This window comes from Spea bombifrons, chromosome 4, assembly GCF_027358695.1.
Source record: "Spea bombifrons isolate aSpeBom1 chromosome 4, aSpeBom1.2.pri, whole genome shotgun sequence".
Taxonomy (NCBI): domain Eukaryota; kingdom Metazoa; phylum Chordata; class Amphibia; order Anura; family Pelobatidae; genus Spea; species Spea bombifrons.
Genome location: NC_071090.1, coordinates 99,026,038 through 99,051,894, shown reverse-complemented (window position 1 = coordinate 99,051,894; position 25,857 = coordinate 99,026,038). Strand labels below are relative to the sequence as shown.

The 25,857-nt window shown below is 41.2% G+C and overlaps 1 protein-coding gene across 16 annotated transcripts in view; it reads left to right on the top strand.

Moving 5' to 3' along the window:
- Positions 1–25,857, top strand: part of CAMK2B (calcium/calmodulin dependent protein kinase II beta) — a 58,509-nt gene that overhangs the window by 8,528 nt on the left and 24,124 nt on the right. For 11 of the 16 annotated variants that reach the window (XM_053462807.1, XM_053462809.1, XM_053462805.1 and 8 more), the window contains exons 3-5: positions 21,379–21,438; positions 22,281–22,335; positions 24,336–24,401. In XM_053462807.1, the coding sequence (XP_053318782.1) occupies positions 21,379–21,438; positions 22,281–22,335; positions 24,336–24,401 (181 nt within the window). Of the gene's footprint in view, positions 1–21,378; positions 21,439–22,280; positions 22,336–24,335; positions 24,402–25,357; positions 25,431–25,857 lie in introns of all 16 variants that reach the window. The other 5 variants (XM_053462801.1, XM_053462799.1, XM_053462814.1 and 2 more) reach the window with 1 other exon arrangement.

Below are 25,857 nucleotides of genomic sequence, written 5' to 3'. Positions count from 1 at the left end.
CCTTTAAATGTATGTGCCGTCTCTTTTGTAAATACATAAAGGGTTCTGCAGAATCCCCTCATTGTATTTCCCCCCAGCAATTTTCAGTGTTGGAAATGTGTTTGGTTGAACACATCTCCCTGCACGTGATATACTTCCTGGCAGTCAGTACCCCAATCCGTGGAAAGACTACACCAGCTCCTACACCCTGCCGTCTATGCTTGAATCTTGTTACATCATTGTGTTATTGCCAGTTATGGTTTCATTTGTCACTAACGCCAGTTTGCATCGGTATGAAAAAAATCTTCTACTGTTCTGCATTATGTGATCATCCGCATTTGCTTAACTCCGGTTATACATGATAGGAGTTGTGAATATGATATGGAGTGACGGAGGAAACATCTCTAATGGCAGTCTCGTTCGGCCATTTATTAATCCAGTAAACAAGCAGTTTGGCTAATAATGTGCAAAGTGCTTTGTTATACATGCGTCAGAGGTGCTACTATTCACATCGATTTTATATAATAATTTAGAACATTATGTGTTAATCTGACAGCCTAAATGAGATAATCACGTACAGTTTTATAACATCTAATTACGTGACAATGTTCCTGCACATGCTACACAGCGTTCCTCTTGTGCTGCACATTGCATTAGTTTATTAACATTATACATTCCCCGTGTGTACCAATGCAACATTGAGTTGTTTGCCCGTCCTTTGCCATGTGTCATTGGCACATGACAAACATATCCTTATAGAGACCTTCATGCTCAGATTTTTTTTTGTACAGGGGCAAGTTTTCTTCATTGCCCATTTCACCGATATCTTGTAATCTAAGCGGGATTTCAGATGTTGCCTTATTGCTTACCCAGTGTATGTCAGAAAGTCAGGAGCGCAGGGCATCTTCATGCGTTCAGATGCCAGGTCTTCTCTTCTTGTGGCTGGCTTTGTGATGACCCTTTAACGCCCAGTCCGTGCCACTGGCACACTTGCCATGAAGCTGGTGCCAAAGCATAAAGTATAGTGTTTCTCATAGAATTACTGTGCTTTGCTGTAGAAAATGTTAGGGAGGATTCAATAATTTAATTTAAAAAAAATCACAATGCTGGGTACAGGATACCGCGGGTCCCCTGATTTATTGCAAATATTCACATTACCTTCCCTCACAGTATATCTTTATTTAACATACAATAATACCAAGGATATAAAAGCCCCTACTTAGGAACTATTTAGAGGCAGCAAAAGCATAGCTGCAGATATAAGGAAATATCCAGGTCATGGAACCATTACGGATACCATGGGAATTATTTGGTAAGAGCAGTAAGCCACATATAACAGTCAAATCTTGTTACAGGCTGATAGGACTGAGGGCAGGTATTCGTAAGCTGTTAAACTATGACTCCCAAAACTCTCATCCAGAATGTGTCTGCCTTCTGCTTTGGCCACAAGCCATGAAGGTTGTAGTGCATTGAGAGCCAGTCAGCTACCTGCTAATGATGCATGTGCCTGTTGGAAGTACAGCTGAGTGCGTTCAACACATATATGCATTACAGTTTTAGGTAGGCCAGTAGTATCATAAATAAAAGTACCAAAATGTAAATAAATAAACTCTAAAGTATCTAAAATATCCCACTTGGCTCTTTGCAGATCTTTGCTTGATCAGATGCTGTACACGTCAATCACGATCTACTTAACATTCTCTAGTATAATGGACATGAATAATGTTTTAGGTCAGATAAAGCCTTCCACTTAAATCTCTTTAAATAGTAGTGAAGTCAGTGGCAAGCTGCTTTTTGAATTTAATGCCAGTAGTTACATTTTAATCATAAGTGAACATCAGTTTTTGGACCTTTAAATAAACATAAATATGAACACCAAAAGGCCTTCTCGGAATATTTCTGTTTAAAGAGTAGCTGTTACCGTAGCGGCTTTTAGCATAATTACATTTATTTATTAAATCGACTTATAGTTTATGATGTCTGTTTGTTTTGAATTAAGGTGCCTGTTTTACGTTATGGAAAGTGACATTAGTGGCAAAATATGGCAGGATTAGCATGTCAGTTGATTGCCCTTATGTTATCTCTTCTTCTTCTTACCAACGCTCTGAAAGGCTGCCTTAGCCAACCAACAACAATCAGCAACATTTTAGATGTCCAACTTAGGTCTCCTTTGTATGGGCGTGTGGCCTGATTCAGTGGGGGGTGAGGCTGGAGTAAAGGAGAGGGTTCTGGACAGCCCACTTAACCTTACCCAAGAGCCACCTCGCAAAGCTCTGGTTCAGAGTGTCGTGAGGTGGCCACGTGGGACCTGCAACAGCACAGACCTCCCTCGATTTAACAGCTCCTTGGACTGGTCAGGGGAGCTCAGCATCAATTGGGATGCTGCAATATCATTAAATGAAATCAAACATGAAGGAGTCAGCTGGAGGCTGTGTTGCCCATGCACCTTGAGCCTGGTGGGCACCGGGGCCAACACTGATATTTGCTCTAAGAGGGTATGCCGTCACATGGAGTACATCTACTAGAACTAGCCCCAGTAAAGGATTAAATATAAGAGCCCTAATGATATCCTCTTGCTCCGTATCCCAAATTATCCCTCTCTTTACTAGTCGTTTTAAATTAGCATTTGTTAAAAAATAAATCAAGTGCACTCTGAGTAACATACACGATTCAAACCCAAGTCTTAAAAAAGTACAAAAAACAGCAATGTCATTAAAAATTATAGTCCTAGCTGAGCCAGTTCATACATACTGCATATTGTATGTATCTTACTCATGATTGATAGCTAGATAGATCTGAAATCACATGTAATGAATGCAGTTGTTACCCATTATGTAACGATATACTGTGTTTGAATGTAAGTAGAAATAGTCATTTTGTGTTCCTCCATGGAAACATTATAGAATACTGTAATGTTTCATTGACTATAATGGATATAAGTGATGTAAATGATGTGTCTCATAATGTATTGTGGTTGTTATGCGAATAATGACACAAATAGCAATATGATGTTTTCATTATAAAATAAATATTGAATGTCCCCTGCTTCACTAAGCACCCTAGAGATTGGGATGGATCTGCCTACTATATATGGTATTGTGACATCATACTTTTCACATTCTGTGCATGGTGTAAGACTCTATCTCCTCCGGATGCCCAGGGCTCATTTCTGCCAACAGACCCAATAATTGGAAGAGTGGCTGTTAAAATTTACAGCTGGATCATAAGCAAAGTTGTTGGAAGTGTTGGCAGCTATGGCTTCAAGGTTCCTCAGAGTGTTTCTCATGACAGTATGGACAGCAGGGGAGGCATGGTAGTTCCACCTCAGGGGGAAATGTAGTCGTGGCATAATATTTTAGCATCCCAAAATACAAACACCTTGGCACACACTATCCAGTCATCTCCAAGATGCATTTACCAAAAAAGAATTGCATTGAAATAAATATCGTGCTAGAAGGACACAATCAAGATGTAGACCAGTCTACCAGTGCCCTTTTACATTACATACTCAGTGGCTATATATTGAGTTATAAGTAAGACACAAAAGAGGAAAGGGCTTATGTGCATGTGCAGAAAGCTCTCCTATTCAATTCAATAGAGCACTTTCCTGACACTCATTGGCTGCTTTACTCAGCCAATCAGTGATAGGACTCGTCAGACCACAGATTAGTAGGACAGCTGCAGGGCTGCAGCTTCTACCTAAGGTAAGTCCTTTATCCTGTTTTATTTTTACATTTTGAAGAGTACATATTAAAGTACCCACATAATACTTTTATACCTATTCTTCTTTAGACCCCATGGCCCTTCAAGCCAGGGTAGCTCAGGGGTCCTACATTTCCAGGCATCCCCTTTAGGACATGGAACTCAATAATTGGGTTAAATAATTCTATATATTCTATATGTTTACTCTTTACACCGACAGCAACTATGTGAATCCCATGATATAAATACATTGGACGAAAATAAGGCTGGAAATGGACAATATTATTTAAGGCAGCAGGTTTGGGGTAGATAGGAATGTACCAAAAACATATTTTAAGAGTAAAACTAGTAGCAACTTATTTTGTGCTACTTTTGTTATATATTTACCTTTTTTCGTTGTTGACTAGTAAGTCAACTATAAGAAGGATTTGGAGCATGTTTTCAGCCTGTTTTTGTTTGCTATGTTCTTAGATCACCAGGTAGGGTATTGTAACTCTGTGGTATTACCCTACTATATTCTGAATTATACCACAGTATGTGGCAATTGTAATGTGTTATTATACCACTGTATGCAACAATAAAACCTCATATTATAACCCAGCAGTGGAAACAAAACCTTATATTATACCACTGAAAGAGGCCATAAAACCTCCCATTATGTTACTACAACTGACAATAAAACCTTATATTATACCCCTGCAAGAGGCAATAAAGCCTTATATAATACCCTAGCAATGGTCAATAAAACCTCATATTATACCACACTGCAGCTGGCAATAAAACCCTTATATTATTCCACAGCAAGTGGCAACCTTATATTATACCTCTGCAAGTGGCGATAAAACCTCATATTACACCACTGCAAGTGGCAATAAATCCTCATGTTATACCCCTGCAAGGAGCAATGAAACCTCATAATATATTACTGCATGTAGTAATAAAAACTTACATTATACTGCTGCAAGTGGCAATAAAAATAAGCAATACAAGCTTACATTATACAACAGTTTATTGCAGTATTAAGTATGTATTAAGGACATTGTGTGTACAGCTGCATTACCAAGCTCCATGTTATTACATAGCTCAATTGGACTGAATTAACTGACCCTGAGGCGCTTCAAATATTAACCCCTTAACACTCCATCACAAAGTTACTCTGGCAGTTTCCACTAATGATAACAACAAAATGGTTGTTATGAAAACCTTTTTTATTCACTATAATAATACTAACATTGGCGCATAGTTCGAACAAATATGTAGAGTCTTTCTTGTTTTATGTTAGATTATTGCTATATCTATATATATATATATATACAGCTGTGTAAAAGTACCGTATTTGCTCGATTATAAGACGACCCTGATTATAAGACGACCCCCCAAATCTTAATATTAATTTAGGAAAAAAAGAAAAAGCCTGAATATAAGACGACCCTATAGGAAAAAAGTTTTACCAGTAAATGTTAATTCATTTAAACACTTTTTTTAATAAAAGGTATGCTTGAGAAAAATATTTTGGTTTTATTTCCTTCTATTTTCCAACCTGCCCCCCAGTTATGCACATCTGCCCCAGAAGTGCCTTATACCCCCTATATGCCACTGTGCCCCATGATATGCCTTTTAACCCTCTAAATGCCACAGTGCCCCATGATATGCCTTTTAACCCTATATGCCACTGTGCCCCATGATATGCCTTTTAACCCTATATGCCTTTTAACCCTATCTGGCACTTAGAGGGTTAAAAGGCATATTATGGGGAAGAGTGGCATATAGGGAGGTTTAAGGCATTTCAGGAGGCAGAGTTGCATTTAAGGGGTTAAAAGGCATTTCAAAGAGCACTCTGCCTCCAGAAATGCCTTACACCCCCCATTTAACACTCCCCCTCCCTCCTCCAAACTTACCGGTGCTTCTGAGTTGGGGGGGCCGCATAACACAGGAGGGTCCAGGTCCCCTGCATCTGAGCCCCAGGTGCTTAGTCCGGGCAGCATGTAGAGCTCCACGCGAATCGCGTAGAGCTCTACACACTGCCCGGACTAAGCACCGGGGACTCAGAAGCACCGGTAAGTTGGAGGGGGCATAACACAGGAGGATGCAGGGGATCTGCATCCTCCTGTGTTATGCCCCCTCCAACTTACCGGTGCTTCTGAGTTGGGTCGGGGGTTAACACAGGAGGATCCAGGTCCCCTGCATCTGGGTCCCCAGTGCTTAGTCCGGGAAGCGTGTAGAGCTCTACGCGATTGTATCGCGTAGAGCTCTACACGGAGCCCGGACTAAGCACCGGGGACTCAGAAGCACCGGTAAGTGGGGGGGAGGGGGTTAACACAGGAGGATCCAGGTCCTCTGCATCGCTGCGGGGGATCTGGATCTTAGTCTCATAATCAGACCTATTTGAGGTCTGATTATAAGACGACCCTGATTATAAGACGAGGGGTATTTTTCAGAGCATTTGCTCTGGAAAAAACCTCGTCTTATAATCGAGCAAATACGGTATTTGCCTCCTTTCTGATTTATTCTATTTCTTCATATTTATCACACTTAAATGTTTTATATGATCCAAAGATTTTAATAATAGACAAACGTAAATCGAGTAAACACAAAATGCAGTTTTTAAATGATGATTCCATGTATAGAATCCTACACTTCCCTATGTGAAAAAGTAATTGCCCCTGTTGAATCTAAACATCAACCAAATAGAACCTGTCCTGCAAAGTGAAGTAGGCTAAAAGGTCTCAAAAATCAGTACATGATGCTGCAAAGAAATTCAAGAACATATAAGAAACTAAATCATTGACATTGATCATTCTGCAAAGGGTTACAAAGCCATTCCTAAAGCTCTGGGACTCCAGTGAACCACGGTGAGAGCCATTATCTACAAATGGAGAAAACTTAGAACAGCGGTGAACCTTCCCAGGGGTGGCGTATCAATGACTTATCCGGGAGGTCACAACAGAACCCAGACTAACATGTAAAGAAGTACTGGCCTCGCTTCCCTCAGTTGAGGTCAGTATTCACAATTCCACAATAAGAAAGAGACTGTGGAAAAATGCCATCCATGGGAGAGTTGCAGGGCGAAAACCACTGCTCACCAGAAAGAACACAAAAGCTTTTCTCACACTTGCCAAAAACATCTTCATGACCCACAAGACTTTTGAGATAACATTCTGTGGACTGATGAGTCAAACATGGAACTTCTCGGAAGACGTGGGTCCCGCTAACACATCGTTCCACAATATGAACATCATATCAAACACGGTGGTAGTGTGATGGTCTGGGGCCCTGTGCTGCTTCAGGACCTGGCCATAATTGATTGAACCATAAATCCAGCTCTCTACCAGAAAAGTTACGCAGCAGGACAATGATCCGAAGCACACAAGCAGGTCCACCTCTGAATGGTTCAAAAGAAACAGAATGAAGATTTTGGAGTGGCCTAGTCAAAGTCCCGACTTGAATCTGATTGAGATGCTGTAGCAAGAGTTCATGCTCAGAAACCCTCCAATGTGGCTGAATTAGAACAGTTCTGCAAAGAAGAGTGGCCAAAATTCCTCCACAGTAATGTAAAAGACTCTTTGCCAGTTATAGCAAATGTTTGATTGCAGTTGATATGATATAGGTTTTGATTAACTCTTTACCTTCAAAAATAAAATGAAAAAATCATAAACATTTAAATGTGACAAATAACCAGAAATGGACAAATACTTTTTCACAGCACAGTATATATATATTTACCCGTATCATATTATGCAGCTCTGTACAGTGGTGATAGAAAAACACAGTGCGGTTGGTCATATCACCTGAGCAAAATTCCGTAACGGTGGCTTGAGCAGTGGATGCAGGGTGCAAAAAAACCACAAAACACTATAATAAAGAGAAAAGTGTGAGCAATTAATGCATCTCCATACTCTGACTGATTAATCCACAGAAGTCAGGTTGCTATACAAATATGAAGTGTAGCGAAAAAGTCTCCTCTCAATTGGCTTCGTTATTACACTACTTTTTTCAATAAAATTCATATTTTTATACCAACCGGACTTCTGTGGATTCATCAGTTGGAGTATGGAGATAATTGCTCAAACTTTTTTTTTATTATTGTGTACGGTGTTGCTTATACGTGCATTTTTTTTACAGCTCTACAGATATTGCAGAGCCTGAGCCAATATACCCTAAAGAAAAAAAGAAAAAATATTGGAGATTAAGGTTCAGAATCCCTGTGCAGTTCAAACCTGTTTCATACATGTCTAAAGCCTTAGGTGTGAATTAACTAAACAGACAGATCCCTGTTGGCCTGCGTCTATGCGGAAGTGTTCTTTTCCTGAGAGGATGGTGGATAAGTGGCATAGCCAAACAGTAGAAAGGCTTGAAGTTAATACAGTGACGGATAGGTATAAATATCCTAAACATAAAACAGAGTCCATAACCAAAAAAGCATATGTGGGATTTCTCCAGGCTTGACCCGGAGTCTCTGAGTAAAGTCCGGCTTCCCTGGGTCTCTTGGTCAGCTTCTTCTTTTTCTGTCCGGAGCGCAAGTATCTGGCCACGCCCCATCTCTTTCCAAGCCCCGCCCACAACCCATCCCACATTTTTTGTTGCTTCGAAAAAGTACTACTTTACTGGTGATGTTATACTTGACAAAAGAAAAAGGACAAAATTAAGATAAACAACATGGTGAACATAGCCATGTCTTCTTGCGTTAACGTTGGGTTAAATCATTTTTTTGCCCTTTTATATCTTTAAAGGGGAGCAAAATTCAAAACGAACAAAGATTACTTCAATAATACCCCTGATGTTGCTGTAGCCGATAGTTCACGATATGTCATGTGATCATATACTCTTGGAAGAGATAGTACCTGTCTACTCTGTCAATCAACCATTCAACAATTTCTTTTGACGGATAATTTTAATTTGACAACCAAGTGAAATTTGCTGCCGGTTTAATGTATTGATTGTCCGTATTACTCAATGGAACGGTCACATGTCATTCCTATGCATTTTTAAGTTCCTTTAATGTATAAGCTTCTAACACTTCTGCTGGGAGGCTGTTCCATCAAGACACAGTTTTTTATATTTTTTTATATACCGCTGTGCCTCTAAATAAATGGAATTTATGGAAGAAGCCAGCTCGGCATTGAACCACAAGCTTGATTTTGTTGAATGCAATCTGCAATGTGTAGAAGCTTTGAAAGGTATTTCAGTGAATATCTCTTGATAAGCAGTTCTGTTGCAGTAAAAAATGATGACATTTCAGCTGCAAAATGTGCCACTTCATTTGTACATTCCGCAGCCCATGGAACTGGAAGGAATAATAACAATAGAAAAAACCTGTTCTCCGCCATTTCTGTAGAAATTGCGTCAGTGGAAAAGGTTTTCGTATGCAAATTTAAGGTGTCCTCTTGTTGCCCAGCTAGGGGAAATCACCTCTGAAGCTGTGCACCATTGTGACCATTGTGTTTGCGCGATCCGGGCCTCAATTTTGATGTAATATTAACGCTCAACGTTGCTGCATGTTATCTTTTCTTCCTAATATGCTGTGGGGGCAGTTAGCAAGGAAATCAACGAGCTCCCCTAAAACCCAGTCTGGGGCAGCTGCCCACTACCTCCTGCATTAACGATGTTCCTGAATCCTATGTTTAAGCGTGGGAGATGGGATGTCACCTATCCACGGTGGGGCATGTCACACATCTCCAGAATGCCTACTGTGCAGAAATGTGTTATACACTACATGGTGAAAATGATATAGACACAATAATTAATGAATTCAGCTATTTCACGCCCATTGCTGACTGACGTATAACACCAAGCGCACAGCCATGCAGTCTCCTTAGACCAACATTGGGAGTAGAATGTTCTGTACTGCAGAGCTCAGGAACTTTCAACATAGAATCATCGTAAGATACTTTTATTTCAAAGAGTCCGTTTCTCGAGATTTCTAAACTGCTGAGCTGCCTGTGCTAGAAGTAACAGAGAACGACTTCGGGAGATGCCAAACTTTGCTGGAGGAGAAGCAGTGGTCTGATTTTGTGTTCTTGGTTCAGGCTGGGCCCTTTGGTTCCAGTTAATGCTACGGCATTAGGCAGTGACGGTCTAGCTGATTCCGTGCTTCCAACTTTTCAAGAAGTTTTGAGAAGGACCTTGGCTCAGCTTAAAAATGCCCCAGTGCTCAAAGCAAGGTCCCCTTCCAAAGCCCTGCTGCTCCCTTGGACGAATGCAAGCAAATCACTGTTACAACAGTCAACTCCATATTGATGCCTATGATTTTGGAACGAGCGTCCGCATGTTCCCCCCAAATCGTGCATTAAACAATTACAATAAACACACTTGTAGAAATCCACTGAACCTGTATACCAGAGCTGGACTGAGGATAACGAGGTGCCCTGGCACTTTAAGGCCGGAGGCCTCCTAATGACGATAGCACAGCTGATAGCTGGATATAACACACATTACGTTTCTATGCCCATGTAGCACGCGGCCGGGCATATCCAGCCAGAAGCCGCACACTACAGCACCTAATCTGCCACAGCAGCAGCAGATCGGTGCGTATCGACTCTGAAGACAACATCTTCAGCTGGATATTCTCGCTATTAAGAAGTAGCTGAGTATAATATTAGCAGTTTTCTAGAGTAAACATTAAACAAATGCATTTCTCATATTAACCCAAATGAGTACCACTGATTCAGCTCCTTGGTAAGCAATATAGCCATAAAACATGAGATAGGACTCGCCAAACTTGGGGTGCTTTGACGTAGTAGCCAGCTAAGCAATATATGTTGATATACTGTGACGGAATCTCCAATATTTATGCCTTAGATAGGCGTTTTTGAATGGTATCCGCTGGGCATGCGCTGAATTCTTGATCTGTATAATACATTCCTCATAGCCCGAGAATATTGTCTGCAGTTATCAGCCTTGAAGCCGTAAGCCAGAGTCTCACAGTTAACCCCAAAGGATGGCAGGAAATCATTGTGCGTTATGTAATATTATAGAGTGACATACCCAAGGCTTGTCTGTGAACATCCCGGTATTGCATACTCCACCTGTATTCTACAGATGGCGCGAGGCACAGATGGTGGAATGTACGGGCAGCTTCCCACTCGCAGGGGCGCTGGGAAAAGAGCTGGCACCACATCCAAATGAGGAGGGGAGGCTGGGAACATTCTGATTGTTACCGCGAGGTACACAGGAGGGCAGTTGGTTACTGGAGATCTTTACAAGGTCATAAGAGCAGAATGGAGTGACTCAGCCGTGTCTGTGTTGGGGGGGGGGCAGTTAATCCAGAACACATTAAGCATGTAAGGAATTACAGTGAAATAGCCACATACATCCGACGGCTCCTGTTTTATGTAATAGATCTTGATTTGTGTGGGCAGGCACAAGGGTTGTATAATGGTTGGGGAAAAGAGGCGCTTATCCCAGGGCACCTTAGTGCAAGGTTCACCACTACTGCGTACCACAAGACCAGAGGCCATCCGCTCTTCTATGGTTCGCAAACAGAAGCGGCCAGTCCTAGCGGGGATGTCCCAGGGCATAAGATTTATGGATTAGTGTATAACTGTGAGTTCTACGTAACAGTGTCAGATTGTTGTGACGGTGTATGGGAATACGTTCATAAGGTTGACTGCCTTGCCCCGAAGCACCGTCTCTTCCTAATCCGCCTCTGGTAGGCACTGGCCAGGGAGCCAGCATTTTAGTGCAGTGACAGAGCTGTGTATTTAAGGTCAGTACAGGAATAGCAGAGGCTTGCTCTGGGATGCTGGGCGAATGTTAGATTGAATCTCTGGTTATAAATATTTCTCCTGCTGGCGCGTGCTCTGCTGACTGCGTGATGCTCATCACCATAGAGACTACTCTGTCGCATCCGTTCCCTTCCTCCCTCCCCACCCTAGCCGATTCCCACGGCGCCCCCTCCTCCCTGCACCCCCCCCTCCACCTCGCTGATACGGGAAATCAGCCGGATGTGTACTGGAGTTAACCCCTTCCATGCCAATGGTCTTCATGGGATTGCAGGGCTCACAGTAATATGGCAGAAATACATGGTAGAAAGGGTTTAAGCCAACAATTTCGTGTAATGAGAGGGTTGATTTTGTAGCCCTGCGGGTAAAAAGGTAAAGAACGCAATGTCCCGCAGGGAAAGGTTAGTGCAGCAATTATTAAGTGGAGAGATGAAAAATATTACCACGTCTACAAGAAAAGCTGAGTTGGCCATAATGCATAGTTAATATGGGGCATTCAATTTTACGTCTGGCAGCAACTGACAAATCAACATTTGGTAAATCAACCTCAGCATGTATACCGTTGACATGTCCTAATCATATATACAATTGTTTGTATTCGCTATGACCCAATAAAATGTATCAACTGAGGACTTCATCAGGAAAGACCAAGTACTTAGATACGGTAGCCAGACTCATGCGCCATTCCTAAAAATGGGCTCCTCTAGGCAATTGCTTCTTCTACCTTATGGTCGTCCGTTCCAACAGGGATGGGGTATGGAGTTCCAAACCAGGCTTTCGGGATCAACTCATATGGATGCGACTGACCCATGGTCTTTAAAAACTGCTTTTCTGTAACTATTGAAATTAATCTAAGTACATTTTGGCTTTCTACAGCAGCATCTTTGAACCATTTCATTGGATGGAATGTAGAACTTTCAGAATCAGAATGTTCTGATACGCCACAACTAACCATACGTGTGTTTACCGTTATTAAAATGCATGCCGTGTTGTCCATGGTGAAAATTCTATTCAGCCTTGGCTAGGCTGAATAGAAATTTTGCTTACCCGGGGACATTTATGTTAAATGTATACAAGAGGAGTAGGGATATTCATAATGAAGGAGGCATCTGACCAACCTACCATAGACAGTAGGTTATGTTGCATTTGACTTAATCCAGACATGTTCCTCACATGAATTTACACAAAACGAATGCCTTATTTTCGATGGTGTCTTCTTGGAGAAGGCAAGGGGGATGATTCTCATTGGAAATGGACATTTCTGCCCCTCTACATAAACAAAGGGTTATTAGAGAGAGACCAGATTTATTGTCCCTGACGGGAAAAGATTTTCTCTTGTACGTGGGATGTGTTACATCAGAGATGCTGGGATCTGTGTCATTTATATGGGGAAATTCTGTAATTGTCCGTGGCCGGGTTACGGGGAAGATGTTTGTCCTCTCCGTGGCAGAGAACGAGTTACAGGGGAGATGCCAGGCTCTGCATTGCAGGTAGTATGTGGAGCAGCCTCAGTGCATCAGACAGAACATTCTGTGCATAACTAATCCAGACAGATCCACACACACTGCCAGCAGCGTGGCACCCTGACAGACAGACGGCACTCGGTGACAAATGTACAGTTAGCATTCACCATCCAACCGTAAGAAAAGCACACACAAGCACACCCACAGACAGACAGACAACACCTCCTGACCGATGTAAAACTGTATTTACTGAGGAGCAGGATCATCGGTTTAAAGCTCGTAAAAATATCTGTATCACCCCGGTTTTACTTTTCAGTTTTATGGTCCTTTCAATTTTTTTTTAAATTTTTTGCCATAAGATTTGGCCAAGTTGCATTCATTTTGTTTTTAGGAATAATTGAGCACAATTCTTAAAAATTCTTATTCAGAAGCTTATGATTCCGATTGGTTAAAACCCAATAATTTTCTTTTCTATAAGACTTATGAAATGGGAGTTTTTTGATGTTGGGTACCACCATTTCAATAGCAAGACCCCATTGTGGCATTGTGTGGCATTGTGTTGCGTTTCTCACTGTCTCACTTAGGCAGCGGTTTAAATGGGGGGCCAGGAAGACCTGCTGGTCCCATGAAGCTTCAGGTTGATTAGTCCCGTAATCTCAAAGAAAATGTAATGACCTCAGGGTGGCTGCATCTTCCACCATTTTTCCATAATCTCTGTGATTCACCTAATACAACATAATCAAAGCACGGTGTAAGATTGGTGTTACTGGAATGGTGTTCTTCAAATGTTCTCTTGTTTGGCAACCTGTGTCCAGACACTTAAAGACAACTTACCTGGTCAGTGGTTTACAATTTGACTTAGGGTTTCTTTATGGTAAATTTTCCCCATCAAAAAATAACTTAACAAAACGAAGAGAATTCTGTTCTCTCACCACAAGCGTTATTTATAGCAATACAGTGTTTTCATCCATTGTCTTTCCTGTCTTTTAGTCTGGTCTGGTTCTGCCCCTCCTTGGGTTTCCAACACACGTTAAATTGGGATTGTCTCCAATACCATGAGCTATATTGGAAAGTTTTATCACCGTGTGCTTTGTTGGGAGTCCTAGAGTTTGGTGACATCTTGAGTCAGTAGAACAGGAGACTTAAAATTCAGTTTAGTTCCTTAGTAAATACATTCTGATCATTTCAATGCCACTAACACAACAGCATAACAGATTAACATCCTCTGCGCTGACAGACATTTTACATGTATAAAAACTCTCAGTATCTCCAGACAAGCATCCCTACAACCCCACGCAAGCATCCAAAACATTTTATTACACGGAACCCACAGACAAACCTTCTACACATGACTAACACTGCAGTGTACATACAGCAACAGGCTAGACACGCAATTGAAAACACTTATCTGTCTGCGCCTGTATAAGTGTATACACCCTCAAAATAACACAATGTCTGTTCAAATGCACTTGTGACAAGGGGGTGAGTTGTGTCCAGGAATAGCCCCGAGTGTTAACTTTTTGTTTATGAACAAGCGCCACTGTACTTGGTCAAGTCTTCTGGATAGCTTTATCCCTGTCCCATGCATGTTTAAATGTCTTCACTATATTAACCTCTACCTCTTTACTTATCTACCACCCTCTCTTCAAAGTAAGAACATCTTCTTGTGTGTTTTTTGCTATTTGTGAATTTTTTTTTGATGGGCTAACTTGCTTGGTGAATAGTGAAGGTGTCGCACATTCAAACCATTAGGATTTATTGAGTCTAGCTTCTTCTAGAATGGGTTTGGGAAAGTAGAGTACTGCGTGGGTAGTCTGCAGACAACTCCATCATATTCTGTCTATGATAAATATGAGTCCAGGATATCCTAACAGACACGGATCATAATGCTAAAACATGAGTGACAGCGCTTCTTCACTCTGGTAGACTAATTATCCTTATTTCTAACCCTGAGATGCTGCAGTTTTTGGAGAAACGTGTCTTACAACCATTTGGTTGCCATCATTGTCCAAAGCAGTCAGTGTTGCATTTTAGTGGACTGTTGGTCACAAAGTAAGATGTAGAGTCTCTTAAGCTTTCAAGAAGAAACTTGGAGGTCTGGAAAACTTATGTCCACATTTGACTCCATCAGTGTTCATCCACTAATTGTTATCACAGACATGTTTGGACTATCTTCTTGGACTATGTTTTCATTTTAGGTTTACTATCACTGGTTAATCAATAGGTAGAATAACTGTGATGGCCTCTAGGTAGGGTATTTTATGAAACTCAACTAATTACCCTATGAAAGTAATGTGATGGTTGGTGCCCCTTACTCTGAAAGGGTTAATATTTTGAGTTTAGTTGTTAGCTCATTTCAGAAAGATTGTATGTAAATAAATATTTCTTAATACACTTTTTTTTTAAAACATACTCACATTCTACACTCACATTGAATAACATCTTTCTAGCCCCTGAGCTCCTTCTCTGAACGACTGACCTCAATCCTGGGTTATAAAAAGCTGCGCTAGAGGCGGGGCTAATGGGGAGGGCCTGTTCACAGCCACTGGGGGGAACTTATTCACTAATCATTTCATTACAGCCATGTATAATTACTGAACTAATTACTGCCCCCCCCCTTAAAGTGTTAGGATCCGGCTGCAGTGATCATGAAATATTGGTTTGTTGCCAATGTTATCTAAGAGGATTTACTAGTTATTTCTCTGTTTCTCTGGGGTGTTATTATTCAAGCAGGTTATCGATTCAGGAACCTATACTTGGCACCAGTTGAAAAAAAACAAACAATAACAAACCATTTAAACTAAGCAGAATTCTCGGCCTTTAAATTGCAGGGATGGGGGTTGCAGAAGGCTCCTGTTCATTCTTGATTGGGAAGGAAGTAGTTACTAATACTTCCAAGCAGCAAAGGAATGGCAAACGCCCCATTGATGACAAATTCCACCATTTCTTAGCACAAGTAAAGTTGCATATTTAAGCCATGCTATTTACATTGCCTGAAGGTCCAGATTTGCCCAGATTTGCCCAAAATCTGTATTATGATCTGTCTTGGCAGTGAGCTTTCATTGCTTACTGCCTGCATGGAGCGGTGCACTCTTAGGGCGACGTGTATCTATGCGTGTATCTCTGCAAAGATCTGTTTGCCCTTGGCCTGCCCTTCCTCAACACCCATCCGCACCTCACCCTCTAAATGTAATTACAAAATGACCCTCACACTTATGGTCCTAAATGGTGGTCCAGACTTTCTCTTTTGCTATTTACTGTCTATAAGGTGCAGAGGGGGGGGGTAACACAGGCTCCTGCGCAGAAGTGGGTCATTTAATGACTTTTGTTATTTTCTTTTTATTTTTTTATTACTAAGAATACCCAGGGTGTTTGGTAACACATACTTCCCAGGTGTACATCTTTAGAAGACATACATCCCAAGTGTACATCTGTAGAAGGCACAGTCACTCATTGGGCCTCATCCCTTTTGAATTCCCCTGATGTCCCTCTTTTCTATTATCTCAAAATGTTTGCTAGGTCTGAATGTATCACATTGTTGTACAGCACTAAATGCTACAATAATGTGTAAGGAATAAGCAGAAACTATACATTTAGCTGTGTAAAAAAATGCATTTTTCTTTTTCTAAATGTTACAGAAAAGCCTATTAACAGGTCATAATGTCACACAGAAAGTCTTGGTAAAGCCCCTTTCCCCAGCCACCCCTCTAACTACTCCCCATAAGGTAAAGGTGGCCCTCTTTGACCATTTGAAATGCTGGGAGGAATGACAAACATACAGCTGGATCATATTTTAAGCACAATTGCATGTATCTGCTCATTAATATTTATTTGAGGGGCTCCTCAACACAACTTGCAGGAGGTGCCCAGGATTTTGTTTTACGCCACTGGCTGGGCAGTATAGTAAATGGTGGAGATCTGTGCTGGAGGAGATCTCTACCCACCTACAAGTGACCCCCTCCCTCAAAATTCCTCCATGGTCCTATCCCTAAATATGCCTCCGGCGCCGGAAGGTACGGAGATCTCACTTTTGTTGGCTGTTGTTGACCAGGAGAACCTTATCATTAGAACCTTACCTGTCACCTTGTGGTGAGAGATTAATGTGGGGTTAGTTATTCCACTATATGCTGCGAGGAGTCAAAGAATATGAAAGGATTGTTAAATTGATGAGGATTAATCCAGTCAAGTTTGTGGTATGACCTTCTTGGCATGTAGGCCAACAAACGGGGTCATGTATGAAAAGGTTGCAAAGAACTGATTTTATATGTGACCCCTGATGTTGTTAAGAGACAGTTTTGATATTCCTCTGGAGTTAAATTACCCCCGGCCCTACTTTCATGTTAAATGCATACTGGAGCCCATTTATCATATACCTATGACACGGACCCCAACATACATTGCAAAAATAATATACAGTTTTGGGTATTATACCCACTTTGTTCTCATTATCCTCCACATTAGAATGTGCCAAAGTAGAATGTCTTATAGGACTGATGGAGTTTTATATTACTTCCAGACTTCCAGTTAGAATAATTACTACTTACTCTTGTGTGACATTTCTGGCTGTTGCAACCAGTCACACTCTTTTGGCATGCTAAGTGTTCACAACTTTTCTAATTACATACAACCTTCCGAACAAGCTGGCAGAGACAACTCAGCAATGTGACATATTTGGCTTTAATCGTCCTTCCCGGGCTAAGACCCCCATCAGCTAGCATTTGTGCTTTGAATATCTAGCATGTATAAACCACAAAGATGCCGGAAAGTAGACCATTAAGGGACCATCAAGGTGGGGAGTTCTCAGGAATAAGTTAAATGACAGTTCGGAACAGAATCACAGGAAAATGGGAACCCAGGATGATCGTGGTGGAACTCTTTGTGGACTGTAATCTACTTTGTTGACCAATTGTTGACCATAGGCAGTTGAGCTACGATTTTTGCATTGCTAACCAGTAATTAATGTTCGGGAACATGAGTAGAATTTGGGGGCCTGTATATTGACCGCTTTACATATTGCTGTTGAACCACCAGGTTTTGTGGTGACAGGTGGTGAAAAAAAAGTGTAACGTTACCAAGAGGGATAGGGGAAAAAAGGTGAGAAGAGTGCAATGAAAAGCAGTAGAGGGTAGATATGTATAATATTTTGAGGATGTATTAATTGGTCAACATAATAGTAAAATTAATTTAGGTTAATCTCCATTTCAATATATCGATCACACAGAAGTATAGCAGGAGTAAGGTTAGCTAGATATTTTCTGGAACTTTTTAAGTTAAATGTCTGAACTACAGTTCCCATTATTCTCAGCCAACCAAATGGCAGCTGGGTGCTAAACCATCACATAAAATCACATCTTGTAAATGGACCATGAGACTAGATGTCAGGATAAAGTATGGCGCTAAGGACAAATTGCGGTTGCTGTTTTATGACGTAAATTATTCACAGTAACAATTACGTTGGGCTATAGGACTATACACAGTCTTGCGAAGTGTGTTAATGATGAAACCATGGCATAAAGATGACTCAAGTCTTTCCTGCACTTCCGTAACTTCCAGCTGTGGCCACTGGGTCTATACGTCATCTCATTACGCAGAACTTATGCCAGATGACGCCTTCACCAAAACACCTGGTCTGTCTGTCTGTAGGCTTTCTGCCGTACATTTAAGGCTGCTTGGCGTGGTACTGCTGCTCTGATACAGAGGACAGCAAAAAGCACAGGGGGGTGAAACACCAGACAATCAAACTGTTACGTATGGCAAGCCACATGGTTCTCCGTCCGCCAGAAGTCTAATGCAGCCAGGATCGTGGCAGCTGGCACACCTGGGGTGCAATGTTTTTTACGAGTTATAATGGAAGAAAACTGATTAATAATGCTTTTACCTGAAACAACATGCTTGTATATGCTGTGGGTATGAATTTGAAGCATATGCCATACGTAAATGGGAAGCTGAGTTAAAATGCAAGCTCTAGAGACTATACCAGCCCCCATGTAAAATGTATTCCCGATCTCTGTATTTTGCAGTTACTGTCTCCATATTACTGTATAAATGCACACTGTCCATCATTTCCTTTCTGGAAACACTCTTCATGACCCTGCAGCACTGAGCTCTAGGCTACCCAGCACAGATACTGGGTAATTTGGAGTTTATTGACAAGCGTTTAGATGTATCTTAGACATACACAGTTAAAACGCAATGCAGCCTGTGCACAGTGTAATGCCCTGGACATATGCAGTATTCTGACCGCACAGGACCCCAAAAAACGGGTCTGTCCCTGAAAATTCGGGACTGTTTAAAGGTCTGAGGTCTGTAAAATGCCTGAAGAAGAGGCATTTGTAGTTAAAAAAAGCTTCACATCCAATGCAATTCAGTTTGCTCTTTTCTTTCCACACCTAACACAATACTATCCTATACCTCCATGCAACCACGGCTAGAGGTGTGACCTAGTTTTTCTTATAACATCTCACCCGTATCTCACCTAATGTCCCATAACTGCAATCTTACCCCCAGGCTTCCTCGTTCCACCTCATACGGAAGCAAAATGACAGGCTGAGACAGCAGCTGCTTTCAGAACATGGCCTATGGTCCTTAAAGAGGTCTTTCCTCTAGTTTTCAGAGTTGAACCGGGTATGGACTGCCCATTACTAAATACTGAGCAGCTCTAGGAGGCAAACATAGAAGGGTTATGATGTGCTGCCTAACACAAGCTTGCGGTTCATATTCAATCATTTTCCCCAAGTGAAGTTTTGTCATGAATCCCTCGTTGGCGGCTTGAATGTAGGTGATGTTGAGCATGGCCTTGCCTCGTCTATTGCGAGAGTATCCATCTAGGCTGTCTGCTATCTCCTACATATTATATATATCTACATACGCACACAGGTGCAGGAGCAGTCTGTCTCAGGTGTTGCCCTACATACAGTGTACTCATTTGAGCCGTTACCTCATTTTGAGTCCCTCGGGGTGTTCGCTGCTATGGTGAAGGTTTATTTTACATAGCAAGTGCCTGACAGGCTTTCTCTATGAGCTTGCTTCTGTGTGAACATGTGAATGAGCCTGTGGTTATTTTTTCCCGGTTTGTCTTTAGAATGGCCTCTAGATATAGTCTAATGACACATTGTGTGACGTTCTAGGTCATTTAGCTCTCTCTCGTTCTCCTTTATGACAAAATCCCCAGGATCTCTTTGTCTCACCTCTAAATGATCTTTCCTTCTATAGTTTTCATTCGGAGCAGTGGGCTTCAAACCTTTTGTGCCTGGGGTTATTGTGTGTATGGTAGTAGTACTACTAAAAATAATAGTTACAATTTTAAACAAACCGTGGAATTCTGGTTTAGAATGTCTTCCAACTGCTACAATTTTATATCTTGAGCCAAAAACGTTTGGTGAAGGACAGTGCCCAATGTGAATGTCCCTGACTGGATGTCATCTTCTCTTTATGCATTACCTCAAAAAGAGATGTACTTAGTAAATGAAGTCGTATCTTTTACATGATAACTGCACACACAATCCTATCTATGCATTACTACTTAATGGGATGCTCTCCGTCTTTCTTGTAGACATATCAATTAGAACCTTATTCTACCTCAACAGTCTTCCTCTAACCAAGTTTTTATTATGTAGCTCAATCAGCATTCCTCAGCTGAGTTCCACTAGTAAAATATTGTTGGCCATCTACCCCCAGTATTGACCAAGACCCAATAAATACACCTAATAAATATTTCCTATCAATTAGCTTTATTGCTTGAGAAAAAGACTGTTGCAAAAAATGGGTGAGAGAACCCAGAGAGGTTCATATATATAACAGGCTGAGAAACCGTACTAGAAATGAGAAACATCAAGACCAGAAAGAACAGATCAGTGGAGCAAGAAAGATGAGAGTCACCAAGAAAGCAGAATCTGGAGCTATTTAATATACTAAGTATTATTATTAAGTATTAACGACGCAATACATGAAGTCATTGCTACATAAAGATGGGATAAAAGTCATGTTTTGGATTTCTGTGTTTCTTACGGAGCTCTCAAAGTTCTGAACATTCCCTTTAATGCAGATTCTTGCTTAATGAGAAACAATGGATAAGAACAATTTTCATTTTTTTCTTTTTTGTTGAATATTTCTACATTCTCATTACAAAATGCAAATTAATGCTTAGCCTTACCTCTATAAAATTATTAATGTATACAATTACCAGTTCGTAACTAAGAGTAGTGGTAAGACTTACTTTATTATGGATGGATAAAGTTGACATGTGATATAAGTGAGCATATTTCATTACTACTTGTAGTAAGGGATGGCAGACGCATACATGCTCCAGGGCCCCGTACTTCATATTTACAACATCTACAGTACATTTAAATAAAGTTACATCCTGGAAAGAATGGGGTTGTGGATAAAAATGTATACATCATCTCATGTTATTCATTAAACATGCAGACTGTGTGAATGTTAGGCAGGTGTTGGCTAATGTTTAATTGTATCAGAGTTAGACAGCTAAAAATTGTAATTTCTCCGTTTTACAGATCATCAGAAACTTGAGAGAGAGGCTCGAATCTGCCGTCTACTTAAGCACCCAAATATTGGTAAGTGCGTGAAATTCTGTACATTTTTCTTTTTTGTTATATGCTACTAATGGATTTAGCTGCACAATACAATAATAATAATAATAAACAAGTAGGCATAAGGGTTATAGAGATATGGTAACCTCTGCGTCTTTTACCTAGCATTATAGATTGCATGGTTTCCTTATGTGTACTTGTTATGTATGTTGGGTCTTCACATCCAATGGCAAAACAATAGGGTTCAAGGGGGTACAGCTGTCATCTAGGCTCAGGAAGGTCCAACCTCCAGTAATCCCAATACCTAGTAGGGGAGCAAGAAATTCTGTGGTTTTATTGGTTCCAGTCACTCTTCTCCTGTTCCCTGATGGAAAGTACGTGTCCATAAAGGCTTATGGTACCAAGTTATGATGTCATAACCAGTACTTGAATCCCTAGAAATGCATGGAACCAGAGTCAGAAGAAACATGTGTTGATGACACATTTCTCTCCTCCATTTCAATAGCTCCAAGGACACAAGTCCTCTAACCAACCCGTTGTATGAAGATAAGGGGTTGAGACAAGACAACAAATTAAAGTTAATTAGATACCCATAAGACACAGATAAGTGCTGAGTTCTTCAGAAGATATTGTGGTAAACATGTTTCATAGCAGTGCACATGCAGTAACTGTGGGTTATACATATTAGGGCTTCGCCATGTATATATAAAGATGTATGTAAATTGGATGTGTAAAATATATACTATGACCGGTATATTTCACTATATGAAAAAAGTGTAATTGAGTAGATCTACCATATATATATATATATATATATATATATATACAGCTTCACCATTAACCGCTTTTGTTCTTTGTCCCTGCAGTTCGGCTCCATGACAGTATATCAGAGGAAGGCTTTCACTATCTCATCTTTGACCTGTAAGTGGATTATACTCCAGAAAACGTGATCCCCTGGTTGTTCAAAGTGGCAATGGGGGGCTTTATATTTAGAGCAGTTAATTTTGGAAACAAAAACAATTCCAGAGCTAGAATGTTATTTAGCGAGACATAGTTAATTGGACATAATGTTGTAATCAGATAAATACTAAAATCCTTGGTAGGATGATATTTCCAGCTGACTGGTTTGTGTTGGTTTGTGGGAGAAGCCAGGCTACCTTTAGGAATATCTGTCAGGGCGATGTATTGTGGGGACAGTACAGGACAGTTACACCCGACTGATGGTAGGAATAGAGCTCTTTCTGCAGAGGATTTTGGTGCAGGCACCGGGGAGGGGGTACTCATCCTATAAATACGGCAGGCTGTTTGGTGTTACAGCTCTGTGGGCGTTAGATGGAGACAAGACATGAGTGTAGCTTCTACTCGCTGCATCCTCCTCTGCAGCCACCTCTGCTAATCCATCTCTGCTTCTGTTCTAGACAGTGGTACCTCTCACCCGTTAACAACCCATCAGTAGCCTGTCCTTTCCTGCATTAGTGTCCCATGCCGTTCATAACCCAAAAACAGCATCTTCATAACTGGGGCCATGTGACAAAATCTGAACTTAGCCCCCCAAAAAATATTCATTAGCGCAACATACTTTGTATCATTATAAATTGTAGTGTAATCAGATTCATCGTCAGTAATGCCAGAATGCTTCTTCATGGGAGGAGAGATGGTGAGCAACGTGGCCCATGGATGCCCCAGAACCCGCAGCCCCTTGTGCTATTCATAAGTTGACTCCATAAACTACCCTTGCGTTTTTGCCCTGGGTACAGCCCCCCTTTTCTATGATCTTGCACCTTGTCCTGTGTGTCGAACGCACACACACAAGTTTGTCATTCCTTAACCATCCTGCCCCCCCGGCCTGTGTTATTCCTGTACCAGTCCCCCACACACATGTCAATACACCCGACTCTGCCCTGTACCCACTTCTGTCCCTCCTGGTGTCTCTGTGCACACTCTGCTCCCTCCCTTCGCTGTTCTGATGAAGGCAGGTGCTGCGGTGACACATTTTAGTACTCATCATTCTATATATAACACAGTGTGTAGCTTCCAAGCCTTGCTCAATTAAACAGGTTCCCTGCATTCCTCTACATTAACCCCTACACCTCGAATCGATGTATTCTTTCCTCTGAATGCCTGCATCAGGCATCTTCTATGAACTTCTCTGTTCCACCACTTTACCTTCTCTTTTGCGTCATTTAACATGTTCTGCTTGTCATTTTTTGGATATATGTTATGTCCTCTACAGCAATGGAAGGATTTATTAAGAATAATAGCTGCCAACAGTCCCAGTCTTATGTCCTGGCCGTCTGCTGCCCCAGCAAACGTTCTGTTTATTCAGAATGTCGTCTGCTTGGCATGTACAGTTCTCAAATTATTCACTGTTATACTTTAAAAGGGAAGGAAAGTGGTAGTTTCATGGGACATTTTGTGGGCACATGATGTAACGTGTTGTAACACATGCAATGTGGTGTAACACATGTAACGTGGTGTAACACATGCATGGATGTCCCAAAGTGGAACATTGTAACATATTGTAATAGAATGCATATATGAAAAAAACATATTTAGCAGTAAGGAGAGAATATTCGGAACAGCAAGAATAATGGTGGTTGTGTATGAAAAAGACTTATGGGAGCATGTGTTGCTATGACGATAGGTCCGCTTTGCACCAGGATCACATTTTTATACATAATTGTGATGACTTGTGAATGGCCGGTACTCTGTATGATGAAAACAATGGGAAAGTCAGGCTTTATGCAAAATGAGTGCCAACTAAGACTCAATGGCAGATTTATCACCATGTTACTCTGGTGATTAGACCCCTGCAGATGGGTTTGGTATTGCTGTAACACATTCAGCTTTAGTATTGATTGCACCGAATCATTTTGTGTGAATGACATCCCGTGCCTTATTTTTGACCTTTGTTTTCTTAGGGTCACAGGTGGGGAGCTGTTTGAAGATATTGTGGCCAGAGAATATTACAGTGAAGCAGATGCCAGGTGGGTACCACAGTCTATTCTAGTACTTACCCCCCCCCTTCAATCCACATCCCCACCAGATCATGGTAACCTCTGCTATATACCAGACATTGGTTTATAAACGTTACAAATGATAAATAAGGGTTAAAAACACAGAGTGGGAAATTAAAGAATTGTGGTAACTTCTATGTCATATAATATTGCAATCAGTATATTTAATATACATACGGAGCACATGGGGCTACACTTTACACATGCACGCAGAGATGGACAGCTTGTAGGAGGTTTAGAAGAACTGATTAGGGAATTCCAATTTCGGTGCAGCCACTCCAACGGGTAATCAGATCTCTGCCATGCTTAACAATGAACCTGAATGATAGAAGAATATTCGCCCACCGTCTGACATATGGACAGATTCTGATCACAGTAACACACGCAGTGCAATTGTCTACAGCTAGTAATTCTTTGTCGTTGTACAGTCCTGCATGTTGCCTCTTCTCCAATGTAATGTTATGTGATGTTAAGACATTGTGTTTCTCTCCTCTTGTCCCCTTTACCCTTTTTCTCAATGTGTTTTCTCCCTGTTTGTTTTTCATGTGTGTTAATATGATGTCCTTTCCTATTCCCTTTCCCCGGGCTGGATAAATGATTTCCCCCATTCTCTGTTCTTATGAGAACCTGCCTTTTCTGTCCTATCCTGCCAACCGGGACTTCCATGTCTCAATTCCTGCCATCCCCATCCCTATTGCCACCTGTGTTGTCTTTTAATTCTTATTTATATATTTGATCAAATATCTTCAAAATACTTGTGCCCACCATTGCGTCTGTACAACAAATTCCTCTTGTATTGCCTACTGCTCTGTTTTTATGTTTGCGGTATTCTGTACGATCATTGAATCCCTATTTATGCCCCTTTTATTCATATGTGCCTCCTCATTGCCCCTTTGTGTCCCTGGTCTGCCGGTTTTGTTTTACAGTCACTGTCTTCATCAGATATTAGAAAGTGTTTGTTTCACACATTCCTGTGACATTGTGCACAGGGACCTGAAGGTTAGTATCCAAGGGTTTGGGGGTGACATGGCATGGGGGGAACCCAGGTGAAGACTAGCGCACGTGGGCACTGCACCCGTCACCTCCCTATACCATTCCACTCCAGAAAATGCATGCATGGGGTACTGGGACGGTGCAGCTCAAATGGGGCGGCAGTTAGTGGATGGTGCATCAAGGCCTGGGCATGAAAATGGTTTAATGGTTCGAGGGGCTTTGTAGCTATATGTATATTTCCCCCTATACAGAAAGTGAAGTGTGCTTATACCTCCCCTGATACAGAACTTTACACTATACATATACTGCCCTGGCAGCTACATAGCTCTCTGTTTATTGTATCAGCCTGTCTATTCTTCGTCTGTTCCCCACATCTGTTTTCTGTGAGCAGTGTTTTTCTCTTCCCGTGCACATATATAGATATATATATACC